General features: G+C 40.8%; 1 protein-coding gene across 1 annotated transcript; it reads left to right on the plus strand.

Moving 5' to 3' along the window:
• Positions 1-278: 278 nt before the first annotated feature.
• Positions 279-2136, plus strand: LOC138870168 (uncharacterized). The gene is made up of 4 exons (XM_070147935.1): positions 279-644; positions 705-799; positions 1209-1335; positions 1573-2136. The coding sequence occupies exons 1-4, from the start codon at positions 279-281 to the stop codon at positions 2134-2136; spliced, it is 1152 nt and encodes a 383-aa protein (XP_070004036.1).
• Positions 2137-18165: the final 16029 nt, after the last annotated feature.

Below are 18165 nucleotides of genomic sequence, written 5' to 3' on the forward strand. Positions count from 1 at the left end.
TGTCTACACCCATAGGAGATTCAATTGTTGTTGACCATATGTATCGGTCATGTTTGGTTATTATTAGTGATTTTGAGACCAGAGCCGATTTATTATTGCTTAGTATGGTAGATTTTGATACTATCTTAGGCATGGACTTTTTGTTGCCCTATTATGCTATTCTTGATTGTCACACCAAGAGCATGACGCTGGCTATGCTAGGCTTACCGCGGTTAGATTGGAGGGGTACCTTAGATTACCATCCCAGCTGAGTTATTTCTTTCCTTAAAGCTCAACAAATGGTTGAGAAGGGATGTGACACATATCTAGCTTATATGAGTGATGTTAGTATTGATACCCCTACAGTTGAGTCTGTCCCAGTATTGAGGGATTTCCCTGATGTATTTCCAGCTGATCTTCCGGGCATGCCACCTGATAGAGATATCGACTTTGGTATTGATTTGTTGCCGGGCACTCAGCCCATCTCTATTGCTCCATATCGTATGGCTCCTCCTGAGTTGAAGGAGTTGAAGGACCAGTTGCAGGAATTACTTGATAAGGGATTCAATCATCCTAGTGTGTCACCTTGGGCTGCTCCGATCTTGTTTGTGAAGAAAAAAGATGGTTTTATGCATATGTGCATTGATTATCGCCAATTGAAAGAAGTCATAACGAAGAACATATATACTTTGCTTCATATTGATGACTTATTTTATTAGTTACAGGGTGCTAGAGTGTTTTACAAGATTGACTTACGTTCAGGTTATCATCAGTTGAAGATTCGGGAGCCAGATATCTCGAAGACTGCTTTTAGGACTAGGTATGCTCATTATGAGTTCCTTGTGATGTCATTTGGGCTAACCAACACCCCAACAACATTTATGCATCTAATGCACAATGTGTTCCGGCCCTATCTTGACTCTTTCGTCATTGTGTTTATTGATGACATTCTAGTGTACCCCGGAGTCAGGAGGATCACGAGCAGCACCTGAGGAATGTGCGTCAGACCTTGCGAGAAAAGAAACTATATGCAAAGTTCTCAAAGTGTGAGTTCTGGTTAGATTCTGTGGCATTTTTAGGTCACGTAGTGTCGAGTGAAGGGATCAATTTGGATCCGAAGAAGGTGGAAGCAGTGCAGGGTTGACGTAGATCATTTACAAAGATATGAAGTTTTCTTGGTTTGGCGGGGTATTACCATCGATTTATTGAGGGATTCTCATGTATTGCAGCACCTATGACCATGCTGACCTAGAAGGGCGCTCTATTCAGGTGAACAGAGGAGTGCGAGGAGAGCTTTCAAAAGCTCAAGATAGCTTTAACTATAGCCCTAGTATTGGTATTGCCTACAGGTTTGAGGTCTGATATTGTTATTATGATGCGTCGCAGATTTGTCTCGACGAGGTATTGATGCAGGACAGTAGGGTGATTTCCTATGCGTCCATACATCTGAAGGTGTATGAAAATAACTATCTAGTCCATGACCTAGAGTTAGCAGCTATTGTTCGTGCCTTGAAGATTTGGAGGCACTATTTGTACGGTGTCGCTTGTGAGATCTACACTGATCACTAGAGTTTGTTGCATTTGTTCAAGCAGAAGGATCTTAACTTGCGTCAACGGAGGTGGTTGGAGCTGCTTAAGGATTATGATATCACTATTCTATTCCATCCTGGGAAGGCCAATGTGTTAGCCGATGCCTTGAGTTACAGGGCGGAGAGTTGGGGGATCTTAACATATTTACTAGCAGTAGAGAGGCCATTGGCATTGGATGTTCAGGCGTTGGCCAACCAGTTTGTTATATTGGATATATCTGAGCCTAGTCGAGCTTTGGCTTGTGTGGTATCCCACTCTTCTCTTTATGATCGTATCAGGGATTGTCAATATGATGACCCCCATCTTCTTGTCCTTAAGGACACGGTTCAGCACATTGATGTTAAGGAGGTCATTATTGGAGATGATGGTGGATTGAGGATGCAGGGCAGGCTATGTGTGCCCAATGTAGAGGGATTGCATGAGTTAATTCTTCAGGAGGCTCACAGCTCGCAGTACTCCATTCATCCATGTGCCACAAAGATATATCAAGATTTAAGGCAGCATTATTGTTGGAGGAGAATGAAGAAGGATATAGTGGAATATGTAGCTCGGTGCCTAAATTTCTAGCAAGGTAAGTATGAGCATCAGTGGCCGGGTGGATTGCTTCAGAAGTTAGATATTCTGGAGTGAAAATGGGGGCGGATCACCATAGATTTCGTTGTTGGACTCCCATGGACTCAACGGAAGTTTGATGCAGTTTGGGTGATTGTGGACAAGCTGAGCAAGTCAGCACATTTCATTCTTGTGATGACTACTAATCCTTCCGAGCAACTAGCTCGAGTTTATATCCGCGAGATTGTCAGGATTCATAGCATGCCGATATCTATCATCTATGATCGGGGTACGCAGTTTACATCACAGTTCTGGAGGGCCATACAACATGAGTTAGGTACTCGGGTTGAGCTGAGCACAACATTTCACCCTTAGACGGGCAGACAGTCCGAGTGCACTATTCAGATTTTAGAGGATATGCTCTGTGCGTATGTGGTGGAGTTTGGAGGTTCTTGGGACCAGTTCTTGACACTTGTAGAGTTTGCCTACAACAACAGTTATCAATCCAGCGATCAGATGGCACCATATGACGCTCTGTATGTTAGGCGGTGTTGATCCCTTGTGGGTTGGTTCAAGCCAGGTGAGGATAGGTTATTGGGTATAGACTTGGTTCAGGATGGGTTGGAGAAGGTAAAAGTGATTCAAGATCGACTTCGCACAGCCCAGTCCAGACAGAACAATTATGCAAATCAGAAGGTTCATGATGTTGCTTTCATGGTTGGAGAGCGGGTCTTGCTCCAGGTTTCGCCTATGAAGGGTATGAGGTTCGCAAAGAAGGAAAAGCTGAGCCCAAGGTTTATTGGCCCATTCGAGGTGTTGCGGCGAGTTGGGGAGGTTGCTTATGAGCTTGGGTTACCGCCCAGTCTAGCAGGAGTTCATCTAGTATTCCATATTTCTATGCTCTAGAAGTATCATGGTGATCCGTCTCATGTGTTGGATTTTAGCTCAGTCTAATTGGACAAGGATCTATCTTATGTTGAGGAGCCGGTGGCTATTTTGGATAGGAAGGTTCGAAAGTTAAGGTCAAAGAACATTGCATTAGTGAAGGTGTAGTGGAGGGGTTAGCTGGTCGAGGAGGCGACTTGGGAGACCAAGCATAATATGCGCAACCATTATCCTCATCTTTTCATCACTTCAGGTATATCTCTATGCTTTCGAGGACGAACGATTATTTTAAGAGGAGGGAAGATGTAACGACCCAGCCGGTCGTTTTGAGAGTAATAGCCCAGATCCCCTATTTTCTACTTCCCCCGTATCTGTTTCTGCTTATGTGACTTGCCAGAAGGTTTTGTTTTTGGTTTCGGTGTTTTTGGGACACTTAGTCACTAAAATGGAAGCTTAAGTTTTAGGATTTTTCCTGTAGTCAGAATTGTGTGAAGATGACTTCGGAATGGAGTTTCGTCGGTTCTGTTAGCTCCGTTGGGTGATTTTGGACTTAGGGCCATGTTCAGATTGTGTTTTGGAGGTCTGTAACTGATTTAGGCTTGAAATAGCGAAAGTTAAATTTTTGAAGATGTTGAACAGAAGTGGACTTTTAGATATCAAGCTCGGATTCCGATTCTGGAAGTTGGAGTAGGTCCGTAATTTTGAGTCTGACTTGTGTGCAAAATTTTAGGTCAATCGGATGCAGTTTGATATGTTTCGGCATCAGCTGTAGAAATTTGAAGTTTCAAGTTCATTATGTTTGGATTGGAGGGTGATTCATGTTTTCACTATTGTTTGATGTGATTTGAGGGCTCGATTAAGTTCGTATAGCATATACGGACTTTTTGGTATGTTTGGTTGAGGACCCAGGGGGCCTCGGATGTGTTTTGGATGCTTAACGGATTTAAATTGGACTTATGCAAATTGCTATAGTTTTTTGGTTTTTGGTGTTTTTGCACCTGCGATGGAGAGACCGCAGGTGCGGGATCGCACGTGCATAGAGGCAAGCGCAGAAGCGGATTAGGATGTTTGGTCAGGGGTCTCATCTGTGAGGAGAATTTTGCATCTGCGATACCCGTAGATGCGCCTAAGGAACCGCTGGTGCGGAGGAGGACCACATAAGAGGATAGTCCTCCGCAGGCATGCACACACATGTGCGGTCCATTCATCGCAAATACGGACCCAACCCTCTTAATTTATTTTTGCACATGTGAGGGAAATTCTACATGTGCGGCGTCACAGGTGCGACAGGAGGCCCACAGATGCGAAATCGTTGGGCAGAAAAAGAAGAGTTTGAGAGTTTTATTCCATTTTCAATTTTGGGACTTTGAGAGCTCGGTGTGAGGCGATATTTTTAGAGTTCTTCAAGGAAATTATTGGGGTAAGTGAGTCTAACCCGGATTGGACTATATTTCATGAATCTATTACTATTTTCATCATCTAATTAGGGATTTGAGTTGGAAATTTAGGGGAAAATGGTAAAAATTTCCTAGACTTAACTTTTGATTTTTGAAAGGCGGTTTGAGGCCGGATTCGAGTAATTCTTGTATGTTTGGACTCGTGAGTGAATAAATATTCATATTTTGTGACTTTTACCCGATTCCGAGACGTGTGACCGGGGAGGCTTTTTATGGCGATTTCCAAATTTCTTATTAAAGTCTTGATTTCATTAATTAGATTAGTCTATTATATTTGTTTTTATGATATGTAATTGCTTTTGGCTAGATTTAGGCCATTCAGAATCGAATATTCATGAAAAAGACACTGTTACCAATTGATTGAACTTGGTTCGAGGTAAGTGGCTTGCCTAACCTTGTGTGAGGAAACTCCCCTTAGGATTTTGTACTGTTGTGATATGTGAGCGTCGTGTACATGAGGTGACGAGTGAGTACATGGACTTTTTGTTGTAAAATCCGATTTTTGAGTAATAGCCTATTTCTTCTTATTTGAGTTATATCAGCATGTGTAATTATCCTGTTTATCCTAGAATAACATGTTTACGTGTCTTAAATGATTATTTGAACTCTGTGCAGCTTGCCTAGTGAATTTCCTACTTTTTCTTGCCTTGTACTTAGTCTAAACTGTGGGACTTCTTGCTCTAACTGTTATTTCCAATGTTTTGAGTTCCATATTTACTTTGGGACTACAGAACGGTATTCCGGGATATCCTCATGCACATTTACTTTGGGACTACAGAACGGTATTGCAAGAGATCCCTTGCATATTTACTGTGGAACTACGAGATTGTATCCTAGGAGATCCCCCTGCACAATTACTTTTGGGACTAAGAGGCGGTATTCGGGAGATCCCGTGTTGTTATTCCTGCATACTGTACTGTTATTCTTCTATGATTTATTCTAGTTAAGTTTCGGTCATTTTATTATACTGCGATATTTTGTTCTATTTTATTTAGTACACACACACATACACACCCCAGTAGGGTCCTGACCTGACCTCGTCACTACTCGACCGAGGTTAGGCTTGGCACTTACTAGGTACTGTTGTGGTGTACTCATGCTACTTTTCGTCACATTTTTTCGTGTGCAGATCCAGGTACCTCCTACCAGCCTTGCTTTTAGTTGCATAGTTGCCGCTGCTCTAGAGACTTCAAAGTACATTTGCTCGCGTCCCTCGAGTCCCCTCTATCTCTTTTGTATTGTTCTTTGTTACTTCTTCTAGATACTTATGTATAGAACATTTAGACAAATCTCTGAAGTTTGTGAATTATGGCGTTCCGGGTCTTGGGAGGATTTTGTGTATATTTGAGAGTTGATTATTGTATATGCCTAGTGACATCTCTATCGTTTATTTAAAATATGGATAATGGCCTAAAATGCCCTTTTACTATATGAAATAGGATAGGCTAGCCCTCCATTAAAAGTTGGTCTCTATTCTGCCCTTACCGTTAACAAATGGGCTCGTATATGCCCTCCATCACTAAGGGAAGGCTCATAAAGCCACGTGGAATATATGTGAGGGAAAGTTAGACCTAGTTTGAATTGTACAGGGGCATATGTGAGTCAGTTATAATAGTCATTTCTCAAAGAGTTCACAACTCCATATCAGTTTACTTAGACACATATTTGACAACACCTAACTAATTATCATAGAAAATAAACTCAGTCATAGACACAATAAATGAACGGCAATGATTTTATTAAATCCTTGTATAAAAACACAAAGCTTCATTACATAATAAAAGACAACAATTAAGCCACAATATCACTAAAATTACATATCATTTCACGCTAATCCAAAGAACATAACAAGACATCCCAATATCACACACATGAAAATCCACATCTTCTTCCGAAATTTAGCATCAAGAACAACTGAGTACTCTAAATCGGTCACTTTCTTCATTAGAACATTTCTTTCCAATTCCAAGGCTTTTATTCCTCCATGATCGACGAGGATCACACCATTCTCAAGATCAAATTTTCCTTTGGAGAGCATTTCTTTCACGGATTAGAGCTTCATTTTCCTTCTTTAAACTGCATATGAGATTTGAAACTCTAGGAGGAAGCTTTTCATCTTGCCATTCCATGAATATTTTTTATCCTAAAAACCAAAAATAAATAAAACAAATTTACAAGCAAATCAGAATAATTAAAAGAACCCATCAAAAAATTTACTTACCCCATGCTTCGGGCACTTGAAAAACCTTCTCCTAGCATTTAAAGGTGACCATGCCATGAAATAATTGGCAGTAAGTCCGTAATGACACCTCCTATTCGACACATTTGAGCTACTAGCACATTCCAACATTGTCTTTTGTTATGATTCGACCCCTTTGAGTTACTAGGATTTAATGAAGTCATTGTTGTTCATTTGATTGTTTGTGTCTATGACTTAGTTTATTTGTTGTGATAATTAGTTTGGTGTTGTCAAATATGTGTCTAAGTAAACTGATATGAAGTTGTGAAGTGTTTGAGAAATGACTATTATAATTGACTCATATATGCCCCTGTACAATTCGAACTAGGTCTAACTTGCCCTCACATATATTCCACGTGGCTTTATGAGTCTTCCGTTAGTGATGGAGGGCATATACGAGCCCATTTGTTGACGGAAAGGGAAGAATAGAGACCAACTTTTAACGGAGGGCTAGCCTGTCCTATTTCATATAGTAAAGGGGCATTTAGGCCCTTTTCCGTTTAAATTATCTGTTGTTGTTAGTTTTTAAGGTTTTTGCTTCATTGTTGGTTATTTTCCGCAAATCTTAGGCTTTCTTAGTCGTAGAGACTAGGTTCCATCACGACATTTCACGGAGGGAGGATTTGGGTTGTGACAAAACATCAACATGATTGGTTTATCAATGATAGTAATCAAACAGAATAAGGACCATAGTGATAATTCAGATGCAATTTAACAATCACAGGCAGACATGCAAGTATTTAGACATTGTAAGTTTAAGATTAAGGTTAAGGAACAGGGATATAGTTTAGCAATGACTCTCAAGTAGCAAACTTAGCTTTTATAGCTCATAAAATTACAGAAGTGCAATAATACAGGAATGAGCTCATTATGAGTCGCTGAGAACTATGAAGTTTATATTGAACATAATCATATAAGAATTTAGGTATGGAGACTATAAGAAATCTCAAAACAAAGATCAATAATTATCATTCACCTAACCAATTATCACTTAAGGAATCATAACAAAACATGCTAATCATAAAGGATTATTGTACTAACAAAACATAACTATCAAACATGTCCAACACAAACAACATAATTATAATCTAAAGAAAAGGGAAAGAAAGGTGCTGACCTTCTTAAGGACAATAGACCAAACGAATTCCCTTTGTTGCTCAAAGATCTCAGAACTTTCAATCTTGAACCAGCAAAAGAAACTCAGCAAAAGAGAGAAACATAGTAAGATACCTAATCTTAGGAATCCTTATTTTTAATGTTTTGTGACTATTTAGTGTTTAGATTGCTAGTTTGTGTATTAGATTGTGTGTTGGTAAGAACATTAAAAACCCCTTTTATAGTGGCATTCAATGCTCTAGGCTTCAGAAATTCAAAATCAGTAGTGAAGAGTAATGCATGGTAGATGATGATAGCTAATCGAGTGAAAATTAGAAGACAGGGAAGGGGGGATCCAGTTATGATTTTACCTGTGTATTGCAGTGGGGTGAGTCATTGAATGTTGAAGCACAAGAAACCATCGGTCAAAACCCTAATACCCAGAGGTCATTGCATTTGACCTCTAGGTGTTGAATCTTGATGATGAAGCCGGCTAACACTTGATTTAAAAAGAATGAAAAAAGAAATCAAGCAAATTTGAAGTTTCACCTTTGGTGTCTGATTTCTTCAATTACAGTTTTGAAATCGAAAGGCGAAAATGGAAAGAATGGCAGGACTTAGAATGCAGGAACAAAAGGAATAGCCATGCATGCCATGAATTTGAAAGATCAGTAGCGATTTGAAGTTTCATCTATGAGATTAGGGTTAGAATTTTGGGAGATTTGATTTGGTGATGAAATAGGCAAAGGTTCAGCAAGAATCGTGGGTTCGGGAGACAAATGAGATGATTTAAGGTTGATTTTATGACCTTGCACCAATCTGTGCAAGGTCTGTTGATTGATGGGGTTTAGGACAGATGCGAGAAAGAGAGAAGAAGAGGAAAGAATGGCGGCTAGGTGAGGTGAAAATGAATTAGGGTTAGGGGAGTGAGACCAGTTGGGATGCGAGAAAGAGAGAAGAATAAGAAAGAATGGCGGCTAGGTGAAGTGAAAATGAATTAGGGTTAGGGGAGTGAGACCAGTTGGTCTCTAAGTTAAAATGGGGGGAAGAGATCTGGGTTGTTCGATCATTAGATCAACGCCCCTAATAAATTGGGACACTAATTATTTAAGAAAAATAATTTTAGGAAAATATGGGGACCGTTAGATCTGTGTGATCTAATGACTGAGATAATTTCTGATAGTGGGTCAAGATTTAATGAAAAATAGGGATAATTCGTGACCGTTAATGATTTAAATCAACAGTTCCGATAGCTTGTGTTTGTTTTGTGAGTGGGATCAGTGGGTGATGTTTAAGGTCGTGATTAGTTGAGAGGTAATGGCAAGGATTGCCAAGTTGGAAGGGGATGAGGTGTTTGGATCGGGTTGTTTTTCGGATTGGGTTGTACACTTGGGCTAAAGTAATTTAATAAATAGCAATTTTGTACTTAGTTAAGAAATTGCAATTGTAGCCTTTTAGTTTTAAAACCCCTTTTAATATCAGTTTAAATAAACTTAACAATATAAAAATGTTGTAAAATTATAGTTAATATATGTTGCTAATTATTTTAATTAATTATCAATAAATGGAACTTATTTCGAATTATAGCACTAGTTCCAAAATATTAAAATAGTACCCTAATTTACTGGAAATTAAAGAGTAATTTTATCAAATTATAAAACCTATGTAATGTATACACAAAAGTTATTTTTACACAATATTAGTACTATGTGATTAATTTTGAAACTAATACTTAATTTATAAAAGTAGACATTCATTAATAAAAAATACTTTTAAAGTATTTGTTGTAAATAGTTAAGCGTGAATAAATTGATTTTAAAAGGGAGGGTCAACATTGGTCGTCAACAAGTATTACATAATACCGCCAAGGCGAATGGCCCGATCCCTTACGAGTAATTCATAATACTATCGAAGAGAACGAATCGATCCCATAAGAGTAATTTACATTATTGCCAAGGCGAACAACCCGATTCCATAAGAATAGTTTGTAATCCTACTTAAGCGAACAACCTAATTCCATAGGAATAATGAAACTCCCTCACTCGCGTAAATACATGCAATTCGAGAAGACACGAAACTACCGTTCATCAAATATTTCACAATTCTAAAGTAAGAGATTCGGTCTATATATTTATTCTAGTCTCAATCTCAGTCATAAATATAAGAAATCAAACAAACAACACCAATTCAAATAGTACATTTGAAGCATGATGTGAATCTAAGTCTACCCCGACTTAAACATGAATCTAGATACACACGGAATATCGTCAACTCGCGTGTACGTAGCGCCTTCAACAAGTAGCACATAATAATTAAAACACCTATGGGAATAATTTCATCTTACAAGATTAGGCAAGAGACTTACCTCGATTCCTTTGATTACCCGATAGGTCATCTTATATTTTAGAACCTTATTCTTTATTTTGAAGCCTTAAAAATCTCATTTTAGCCTTCCTCGATTTGCGGGTGCAGTCCGGGTGTTGATCCGGAAGGCTTATATGTTAAAAACTAATAAAAATAAGAATTTACCGTAAAAACTCATTTGAGTTGACTTTGCTAGACGTTTTAGGAAAACGGATCCGGATTCGTGTTTTGATGGTCCCAGTGGGTCCGTATTGAAATATGGGACCTGGGCGTATGCCCGAAATCAAATTCGGAAGTCCCTAGCTAAATTTATGAATTATTTTTGTTGAAAATTGAAAGCTTAATGATTTTTAAGAATTGACTGATGTTTGGTCTTGTTGATATTGGGATTGTATTTTCGTTTTGGAGCCCGCAATAGGTCTATTATTATATTTATGACTTGCTTGTAAAATTTGGTGAAAAAAGAAGTTGGTTTGACATGATTCAGATGTTTGGTTGTGAAAATAGAAGTTTTAAAGTTTTTATTGAAAATTTCATTTGGTTTCGTGTCCAGTGCGTAGTTCTAGGTGTTATTTTGGCGATTTGATCACGCGAGCAAGTTCGTATGATATTTTTGGACTTGTGTGCATGTTTGGTTTGTAGCCCCGGGGGCTCGGGTGAGTTTCAAATAGGTTACGGGGTGAATTGAACTTAGAAAAATCTCGTTTTCTATAGTTTCAGGTGCCTTCTGGCTTCCTTCTTCGCATTCGCGAAGGTACTCTCGTGAATGCGAAGTGTGAGCAGGGTGATGGTTTTTTTCTATGCGAACGCGAGGCCATGTTCACGAATGCAGAGCACTGGGGGGTCTGCTCTTCGCGAACGCGACCTGTAACACGCAAATGCGTAGAGTTATCGTAGGTGTGCTAGGGATCAATGGGTTGTTCTATGCGAACGCGAGCCAAGGCTTGCGAATGCAATGGTCAGGGGGGATAGACCATCATGAACGCGTGCAAACCTTCGCGAACATGTATGCCTTCTGGGCCGCTACCCTTCGCAAACGCGAAGAAGGCTTGATGCCAGTGATTAAAATAGACCTGAAAACGGGATTTTTGCCATTCTTTCAAATTTTCAAAAGCTAGAAAGCCTAGAGACGATTTTTCCAAGAGATTTTCTTCCCAATTTGTTAGTAAGTGATTATACCCTACTTTCTTTCAATTACCCATTACATTTCATGAGCTTTCAATCTAAGGGGAAATGCCTCGGTAGAGCTTTGAATTAACTGAATAGTGAGGTAAGTATTGTGTCTAACATAGACTTGAGGGAATTAGGAACACTCGGACTATGTTCTATGTTAATCTCATGTGAGCGGCGTATATGCGAGGTGACGAGTGCCTATACGATGCCAAATTATTTGTTTTCCCTAATTTTCCACATTTCCTTAATTATTTCCTTCCCTGCCTTAACTATTATATGCTCTAAATACTTTCTATGCTTAACTGCTACCTTTTAATCAATATTTCTCCTGTTAATGCTGTTAGCTCTTTTTGCAGTTTCATGATTCATTGCTACTTGCTTAAATTGACTTACTTGCACCTTCTAAATTGTCAATTATTGGATTGGTCACGCTGTGTAGTATTATTCACGTAGATTCCTGTGTTGTACAAGGTTTCCCTCTATGGTTCAGTTGGTATTTAATGATTGCAAAGGTTTTATTGGTTTGAATTGTTAATTCGACTGTGCACATTGAGTATTTGGTACTGATATGTTGGGATCGGGTTGCACATTGTAGCAGGTGCAATAAGGATGGATTGATACGTTGGAATAAGGGTGAACTTGTACTGTACGGTGGGATCGGGTTGCACGCCACAACAGGTGGACTAAAGGTGGATTGATATGGTGAAATAAGGGCGAATTATAATACTAATATTGATATACGGTGAGATCGGGTTGCGCACCGCAACATTTATATATAATCTCTGTTGTTGATGTTATTACAGTGACATAAGGAAGGATTCAATGTTGTACGGTGGGATCGGGTTAAGCGCCGCAATAATTTATGTGTTTTTATTTCCTCGAGCTATGTTGGTTTTCGGTATTGCTATTTGAAACTCTATAGATTAATAGATTCTAAATGATGCTAGTTTATTCCTTGAGGTTGTAGCTTCTATTTGCAAATTGTCTATTTTATATTGTTCCATATTTCCTTTTCCTACTTTTATTATATATACTGCATAGAAGTTATAGTGTAGGTGACCCACCTTAGCCTCGTCACTAATTTGTCGAGGTTAGGCTCGGCACTTAAAGAGTACATGGGGTCGGTTATACTCATACTACACTCTGCACTTCTTGTGCAGATTTTAGAGTCGATCCCAACGGTGGTTATTAGCATGCTCGGATTGGACAGTTGCAGAGACTTGAGGTATGGTTGCTCAATGCCTGCAGCTCCTGGAGTCCCCTTCCCCTTTCTATTTAGCTGTATATTTTCATTCAAACTACTTTTTATTTATTCAATCCCTTGTATGTATTACTCTAGTATCTTGTCTACTTATGACATCGAGTTTAAGGATTTGTAGTAAATGTTTGGCTGTTTTAGCTTCCGCATTTATATTATTGATTATTGCAGTTAAATTAGTTCTTCTTCATTATTTAATTTTAAACAGTTAAAAAGGATAAATTGGTCTAACGATTACTTGCCTAGCAAGTGAAATGTTAGGCGCCATCACGGTCCTGACGGTGGGAATTCCAGATCATGACAAGTTGGTATCAACGCACTAGGTTACATAGGTCTCAAGAGTCACGAGAAAACTTAGTAGAGTCTGGAGGATGGGTACAGAGACATCTGTACTTATATTCCAGAGGCTATGGAGTTAGGAATAGTCTCACTTCTATTCTTCTCTGTCATGCGATTTTATTCTATCATTGTTGATTGGACCCTTCTATTCTATTTTCTCGCATATAGCGAGTACACACACCGTATCTTCAGCTAGACAGCAGCCGAGCCCCCAGTAGCAGCTCAAATGAGGGGCAGAGGTTGAGGCCGAGGTCGCGCCAGAGGCTAAGGCAGGGGCAGATCTTAGTCCAGAGCTCGAGCAAAAGCACCAGCGGTGGAGCCTTAAGTAGAGGTTGACGAGGATATTCCAGCCCATACCGTGCCTGTCAAACCTGCTCAGGTCCTAGAGGGGTTCATCACCACGATAGTGCTACAGCACACTTTAGTGCGTTTGGTAGGCCTTATGTAGAGTGTGGCCCAGGTCGATACATTTCCTATGGCACCAACCGTCTTTCAGGCCGGAGAAGGAGCACAAACTCTGTCTACTCACACTCCAGAGCAGATGGCTCCCCAGTATCAGACTCTAGTAGCCCCGCCAGTTGGGGTAGTTCAGCCAGTTGTTGCGGCACAGGTTGGTGATGAACATGCCATGTCTTCTGAGGGGTTATTAATATTGGACAAGTTAACCAAGATCTTCTCGAATCACTTCAGTGGAGCACCTTTTAAGGACCCACAGGATTATCTTGACCACTACCAAGAGGTTCTGCGGAACATGGGTATAGTTGAGACCAATGGGGTCGATTTTGTTGTGTTTAGATGATGGGTTTCACCAAGAGATGGTGGAAGGATTATGTATCTACCAGACCAGCCGGGTCGCCTGTTCTTACTTTGGACCAGTTCTCTCAGCTATTTTTTGAGAAGTTCCTTCCTATCACACATAGAGAGAGTTACCGCAGGCAGTTCGAGCGCCTCCAATAGGGCATCATGTCAGTCACCCTATTCTTCTGCTTTCTACTGAGAGAGAGAGAGAGAGACAGAGAGAGAGAGAGAGAGAGGGTGATGAGGTTTATTGAGGGACTCGCTCATCCTATCATGTTGCATATGGCCAAGGAGACCGGGAGTGAGATTTATTTTTAGATGGCTTCCAATGTCGCCAGGCGGATCGAGGATGTTCTTTCACATGAGATAGGGCAGGGGTCAGATAAGAGGCCTCATTATTCCGATGGTTTTAGTAGTGCTTCATCTGGAGGAAGGGGTACTTTTGCTAGGGGTCATCCTCCCAGGCCATATTAGTTAGCGCTTCAGGCATCTCACAGTGCTTCAGGTAGTCGTGGTCCTTATGTACCTCATTCTGGGTAGCCAACCTACAGTACACCGCCAGTTTCTATCAGTGCACCTCCTATTCAAAGTTATTACCATGGTCATCTACCCATTTGTGCCAATCTCAACTTTAGTAGCCACAACACTAGGATAGATGTTTTGAGTGTGGTGGTTTTGGGCATATCAGGAGGACCTATCCGAGATTATTGGGTGGCACACTACAACAAAGTTCTCGTGCCATGATTCCGACATCGGTTGCACCACCACCTGCTCAGCTATCTAAAGGAAGGGGTCAGGCAGCCATAGGTAAGGGTCAGACTGCTAGAGGTGGAGGTTAGGCTGCTACAGGTAGATGCCAGCCAGTAAGAGGCCGTCCAAGGGATGTCATTCAGAGTGGTGGGGCCCAGCCCTGATGTTATGCTATCCCATCCAAGCTTGAGGCGGAGTCATCTGATGCTGTTATCACATATAATATTTCATTTTTCCATAGAGATGCTTCAGTTATATTTGATTCAAGCTCTACTTATTCCTTTGTGTCATCCTATTTCGCTTCATATCTGGTTGTGCCTCATGATTCTTTAAGTGCTCCTGTGTTTGCGTACACACATATGGGAGATTCTATTGTTGTAGATCGTGTCTATCATTCGTGTGTGGTTATCATTGGGTTTCTTGAGACTAGAGTAGATCTTTTACTTCTTTATATGGTTGATTTTGATGTCATTTTGGGTATGGATTGGCTGTCACCTTATCATGCCACATTGGATTGTCACACTAAGATGGTGACCTTAGCCTTGCTGGGTTGCCTCGATTAGAGTGAAGAGGGACTTCTGGCCATTCTACCAGCAAGGTTATCTCTTATGTGAAGGCTCGGCATATGGTCGAGAAGGGTGTCTAGCTTATTTGGCTTATGTCTGTGATTCTAATGCGGAGGTTCCTTCCATGGATTTAGTACAAGTTGTTCGTGAGTTTCCAGAGGTATTTCCTACAGATCTGCTAGGGATGCCACTTGATAGATATATTGACTTTGTATTGATTTGTCTCTGGATACTCATCCTATTTCTATTCCGCCATACTGCATGGTCCTGCCAGATATGAAAGAATTGAAGGAGCAGTTGCAAGATTTCTTTGATAAGGGCTTTATTAGACTAGTGTCTCGCCCTGGGGTGTGCCTGTGTTGTTTGTGAAGAAGAAGGATATATCGATAAGGATGTGCGTAGATTATCGGTAGTTGAACAAATTAACCATCAAGAACAAATATCCATTGCGAGGATTGATGACTTATTTGATCAGCTTTAGGGTGCCAAGGTGTTTTCAAAGATTAATTTGAGTTCTGGCTACCATCAGTTGAGGATTAGGGCATCCGATGTTCCTAAGATAGTTTTTCCGACTCGTATGGGCATTATGAGTTTCTAGTAATGTCTTTCGGGCTGATAAATGCCCAGTAACATCTATGGATTTGATGAACCGAGTGTTCAAGACCTATCTAAATTCCTTTGTGATTGTGTTTATTGATGATATCTTGATCTACTCCCGCAGTCGAGAGGAGCATGAGCAACATCTTCGGATCGTACTTCAGACTATGAGAGATAGCCCGTTGTATGCTATGTTTTCAAAATATGAGTTTTGGTTGAGCTCAGTTGCTTTCTTGGGGCACATTGTATCAGTAGAGGGCATTCATGTGGATCTTAAGAAGATTACGGTAGTTCAAAACTAGCCTAGACCCATATCATCTATGGAGATCTGAAGTTTCTTGGGGTTGGCGGGGTATTACCGTCGGTTTGAGGAGAGGTTTTCATCTATTACAGCCCCGTTGACTAGGTTGACCCAGAAGTGTGCCCCGTTCAGATGGTCAGACGAGTATGAGGCGAGCTTTTAGAAGCTCAAGACTATTTTGACTACGACGCCAGTGTTGGTGTTGCCCACAGGTTCTGGATCTTATACGGTATATTATAATGCATCTCGTATTAGACTTGGTGCGGTATTGATGCAGGGTGGCAAGATGATTGCATACATATCACAGCATCTGAAGGTTCATAAGAAGAATTACCCTGTTCATGACTTATAGTTGGCAACCATTGTTCATGCGCTGAAGATTTGGAGGAACTATCTTTATGAAGTGTCGTGTGAGGTATTCACAGATCATTGGAGTTTTTAGTATCTGTTCAAGCAAAAGGATCTCAATTTGAGGCAGAGGAGGTCGTTGGATCTATTAGAAGCCTATGATATCACCATCTTGTATCATCCAGGAAGGCCAATATGGTGGCCGATGCCTTGAGTAGGAAGTCGGTGAGTATGGACAGCCTTGCATTCATCCTAGTCGGTGAGAGACCGCCTGCATTAGATGTTCAGGCCTTGGCCAATCAGTTCGTGAGTTTGGATGGTTCTGAGCCCAATCGTGTTCTAGATTGTACAGTCACTCGGTCTTCCTTATTTGAGCACATCAGGGAGAGATAGTATGATGACCCTCATTTTCTTGTCCTTAGGGACACAATGCGGTACGGTGATGCCAAGCAGTTTAGTGTTAGAGATGATGGTGTTTTGAGGATGCAGGGTCGTGTTTGTGTGCATAATATAGATGGACTTCGTGAGTTGACTCTTGAGAAGGCCCATAGTTCCTGGTATTCTATTCATCCGGGTGCCGCCAAGATGTATCAAGACTTGCGGCATCATTATTGGTGAATGAGGATGAAGAAGGATATAGTTGCATATGTAGCTCGGTGTCTAAATTGTCAGCAAGTGAAGTATGAGCATCAGAGACCTGGTGGTTTGCTTCAGAAGATAGAGATTCCTGTGTGGAAGGGGAGCGTATCACTACGAATTTTGTTTTTGGGCTCCCACGGACTTAGAGGAAGTTCAATGCAGTTTGGGTCATTGTGGATAGGCTGACCAAGTTAGCGCATTTCATTCATATGGTAGTTATCTATTCTTCAAAGTGGTTGGCAGAGATTTACATCCGCGAGATCGTTCGTCTTCACGGTGTGTCCGTGACTATCATTTCTGATCGAGGTATGCAGTTCACCTCGCACTTTTGAAGGCAGTACAATGTGAGTTGGGCATGCAGGTTGCGTTGACCATAATATTTCATCCTCAGACGGATGGACAGTCCAAGCGCACTATTCAGATATTGGAGGATATGCTCTACACTTGTGTTATAGACTTCGGAGGCTCTTGGGATCGGTTTTTGCCACTTGCGTAGTTTGTCCACAATAACAGCTACTAGTCCAGCATTCAGATTGCTCCCTATAAGGCATTATACGGTAGACAGTGTCGATTGCCCGTTGGGTGGTTCGAGCTAGGGGAGGCCAGCTTATTGGGTACAGATTTGGTATAGGATGCCTTGGATAAGGTTAAGATTATTCATGATAGACTTTGCATAGCTCAGTCTAAGCAGAAGAGTTATGCGACCGTAAGGTTTGTGATGTTGCATTCATGGTCGGAGAGAGAGTATTGCCCTAGGTATCACCCATGAAGGGTGTAATGAGGTTTGGATAGAAGAGCAAGTTGAGCCCTAGGTACATCAAACCTTTTGAGATTCTTCAGAGAGTGGGTGAGGTGGCTTACAAGCTTGTATTGCCACCCAGATTGTCAGCAGTTCATCCGGCATTCCATGTGTCCATGCTCCGGAAGTACCACGGTGATCAGTCTCATGTGTTAGATTTCAGCTCTGTCTAGTTGGACAAGGATTTGACTAATAAGGATGAGTCGGTGGCTATTCTAGCACGGTAGGTTTGTCAGTTGTGGTCAAAGAGTTATCCTTCAGTTCGAGTACAGTGGAGAGGTCAGCCGGTCGAGGCAACTACTTGGGAGTCCGAGTCGGACATGCGGAGTATATATCCACACCTTTTCACTAGCCCAGGTACTTCTCTATGTCCGTTCGAGGGTGAACGATTTTTTTAGAATCTTATTCTATGTTCTGAAGACTTAAAACCTCATTT

This window comes from Nicotiana sylvestris, chromosome 1 (genome assembly GCF_000393655.2).
Source record: "Nicotiana sylvestris chromosome 1, ASM39365v2, whole genome shotgun sequence".
Lineage (NCBI taxonomy): Eukaryota > Viridiplantae > Streptophyta > Magnoliopsida > Solanales > Solanaceae > Nicotiana > Nicotiana sylvestris.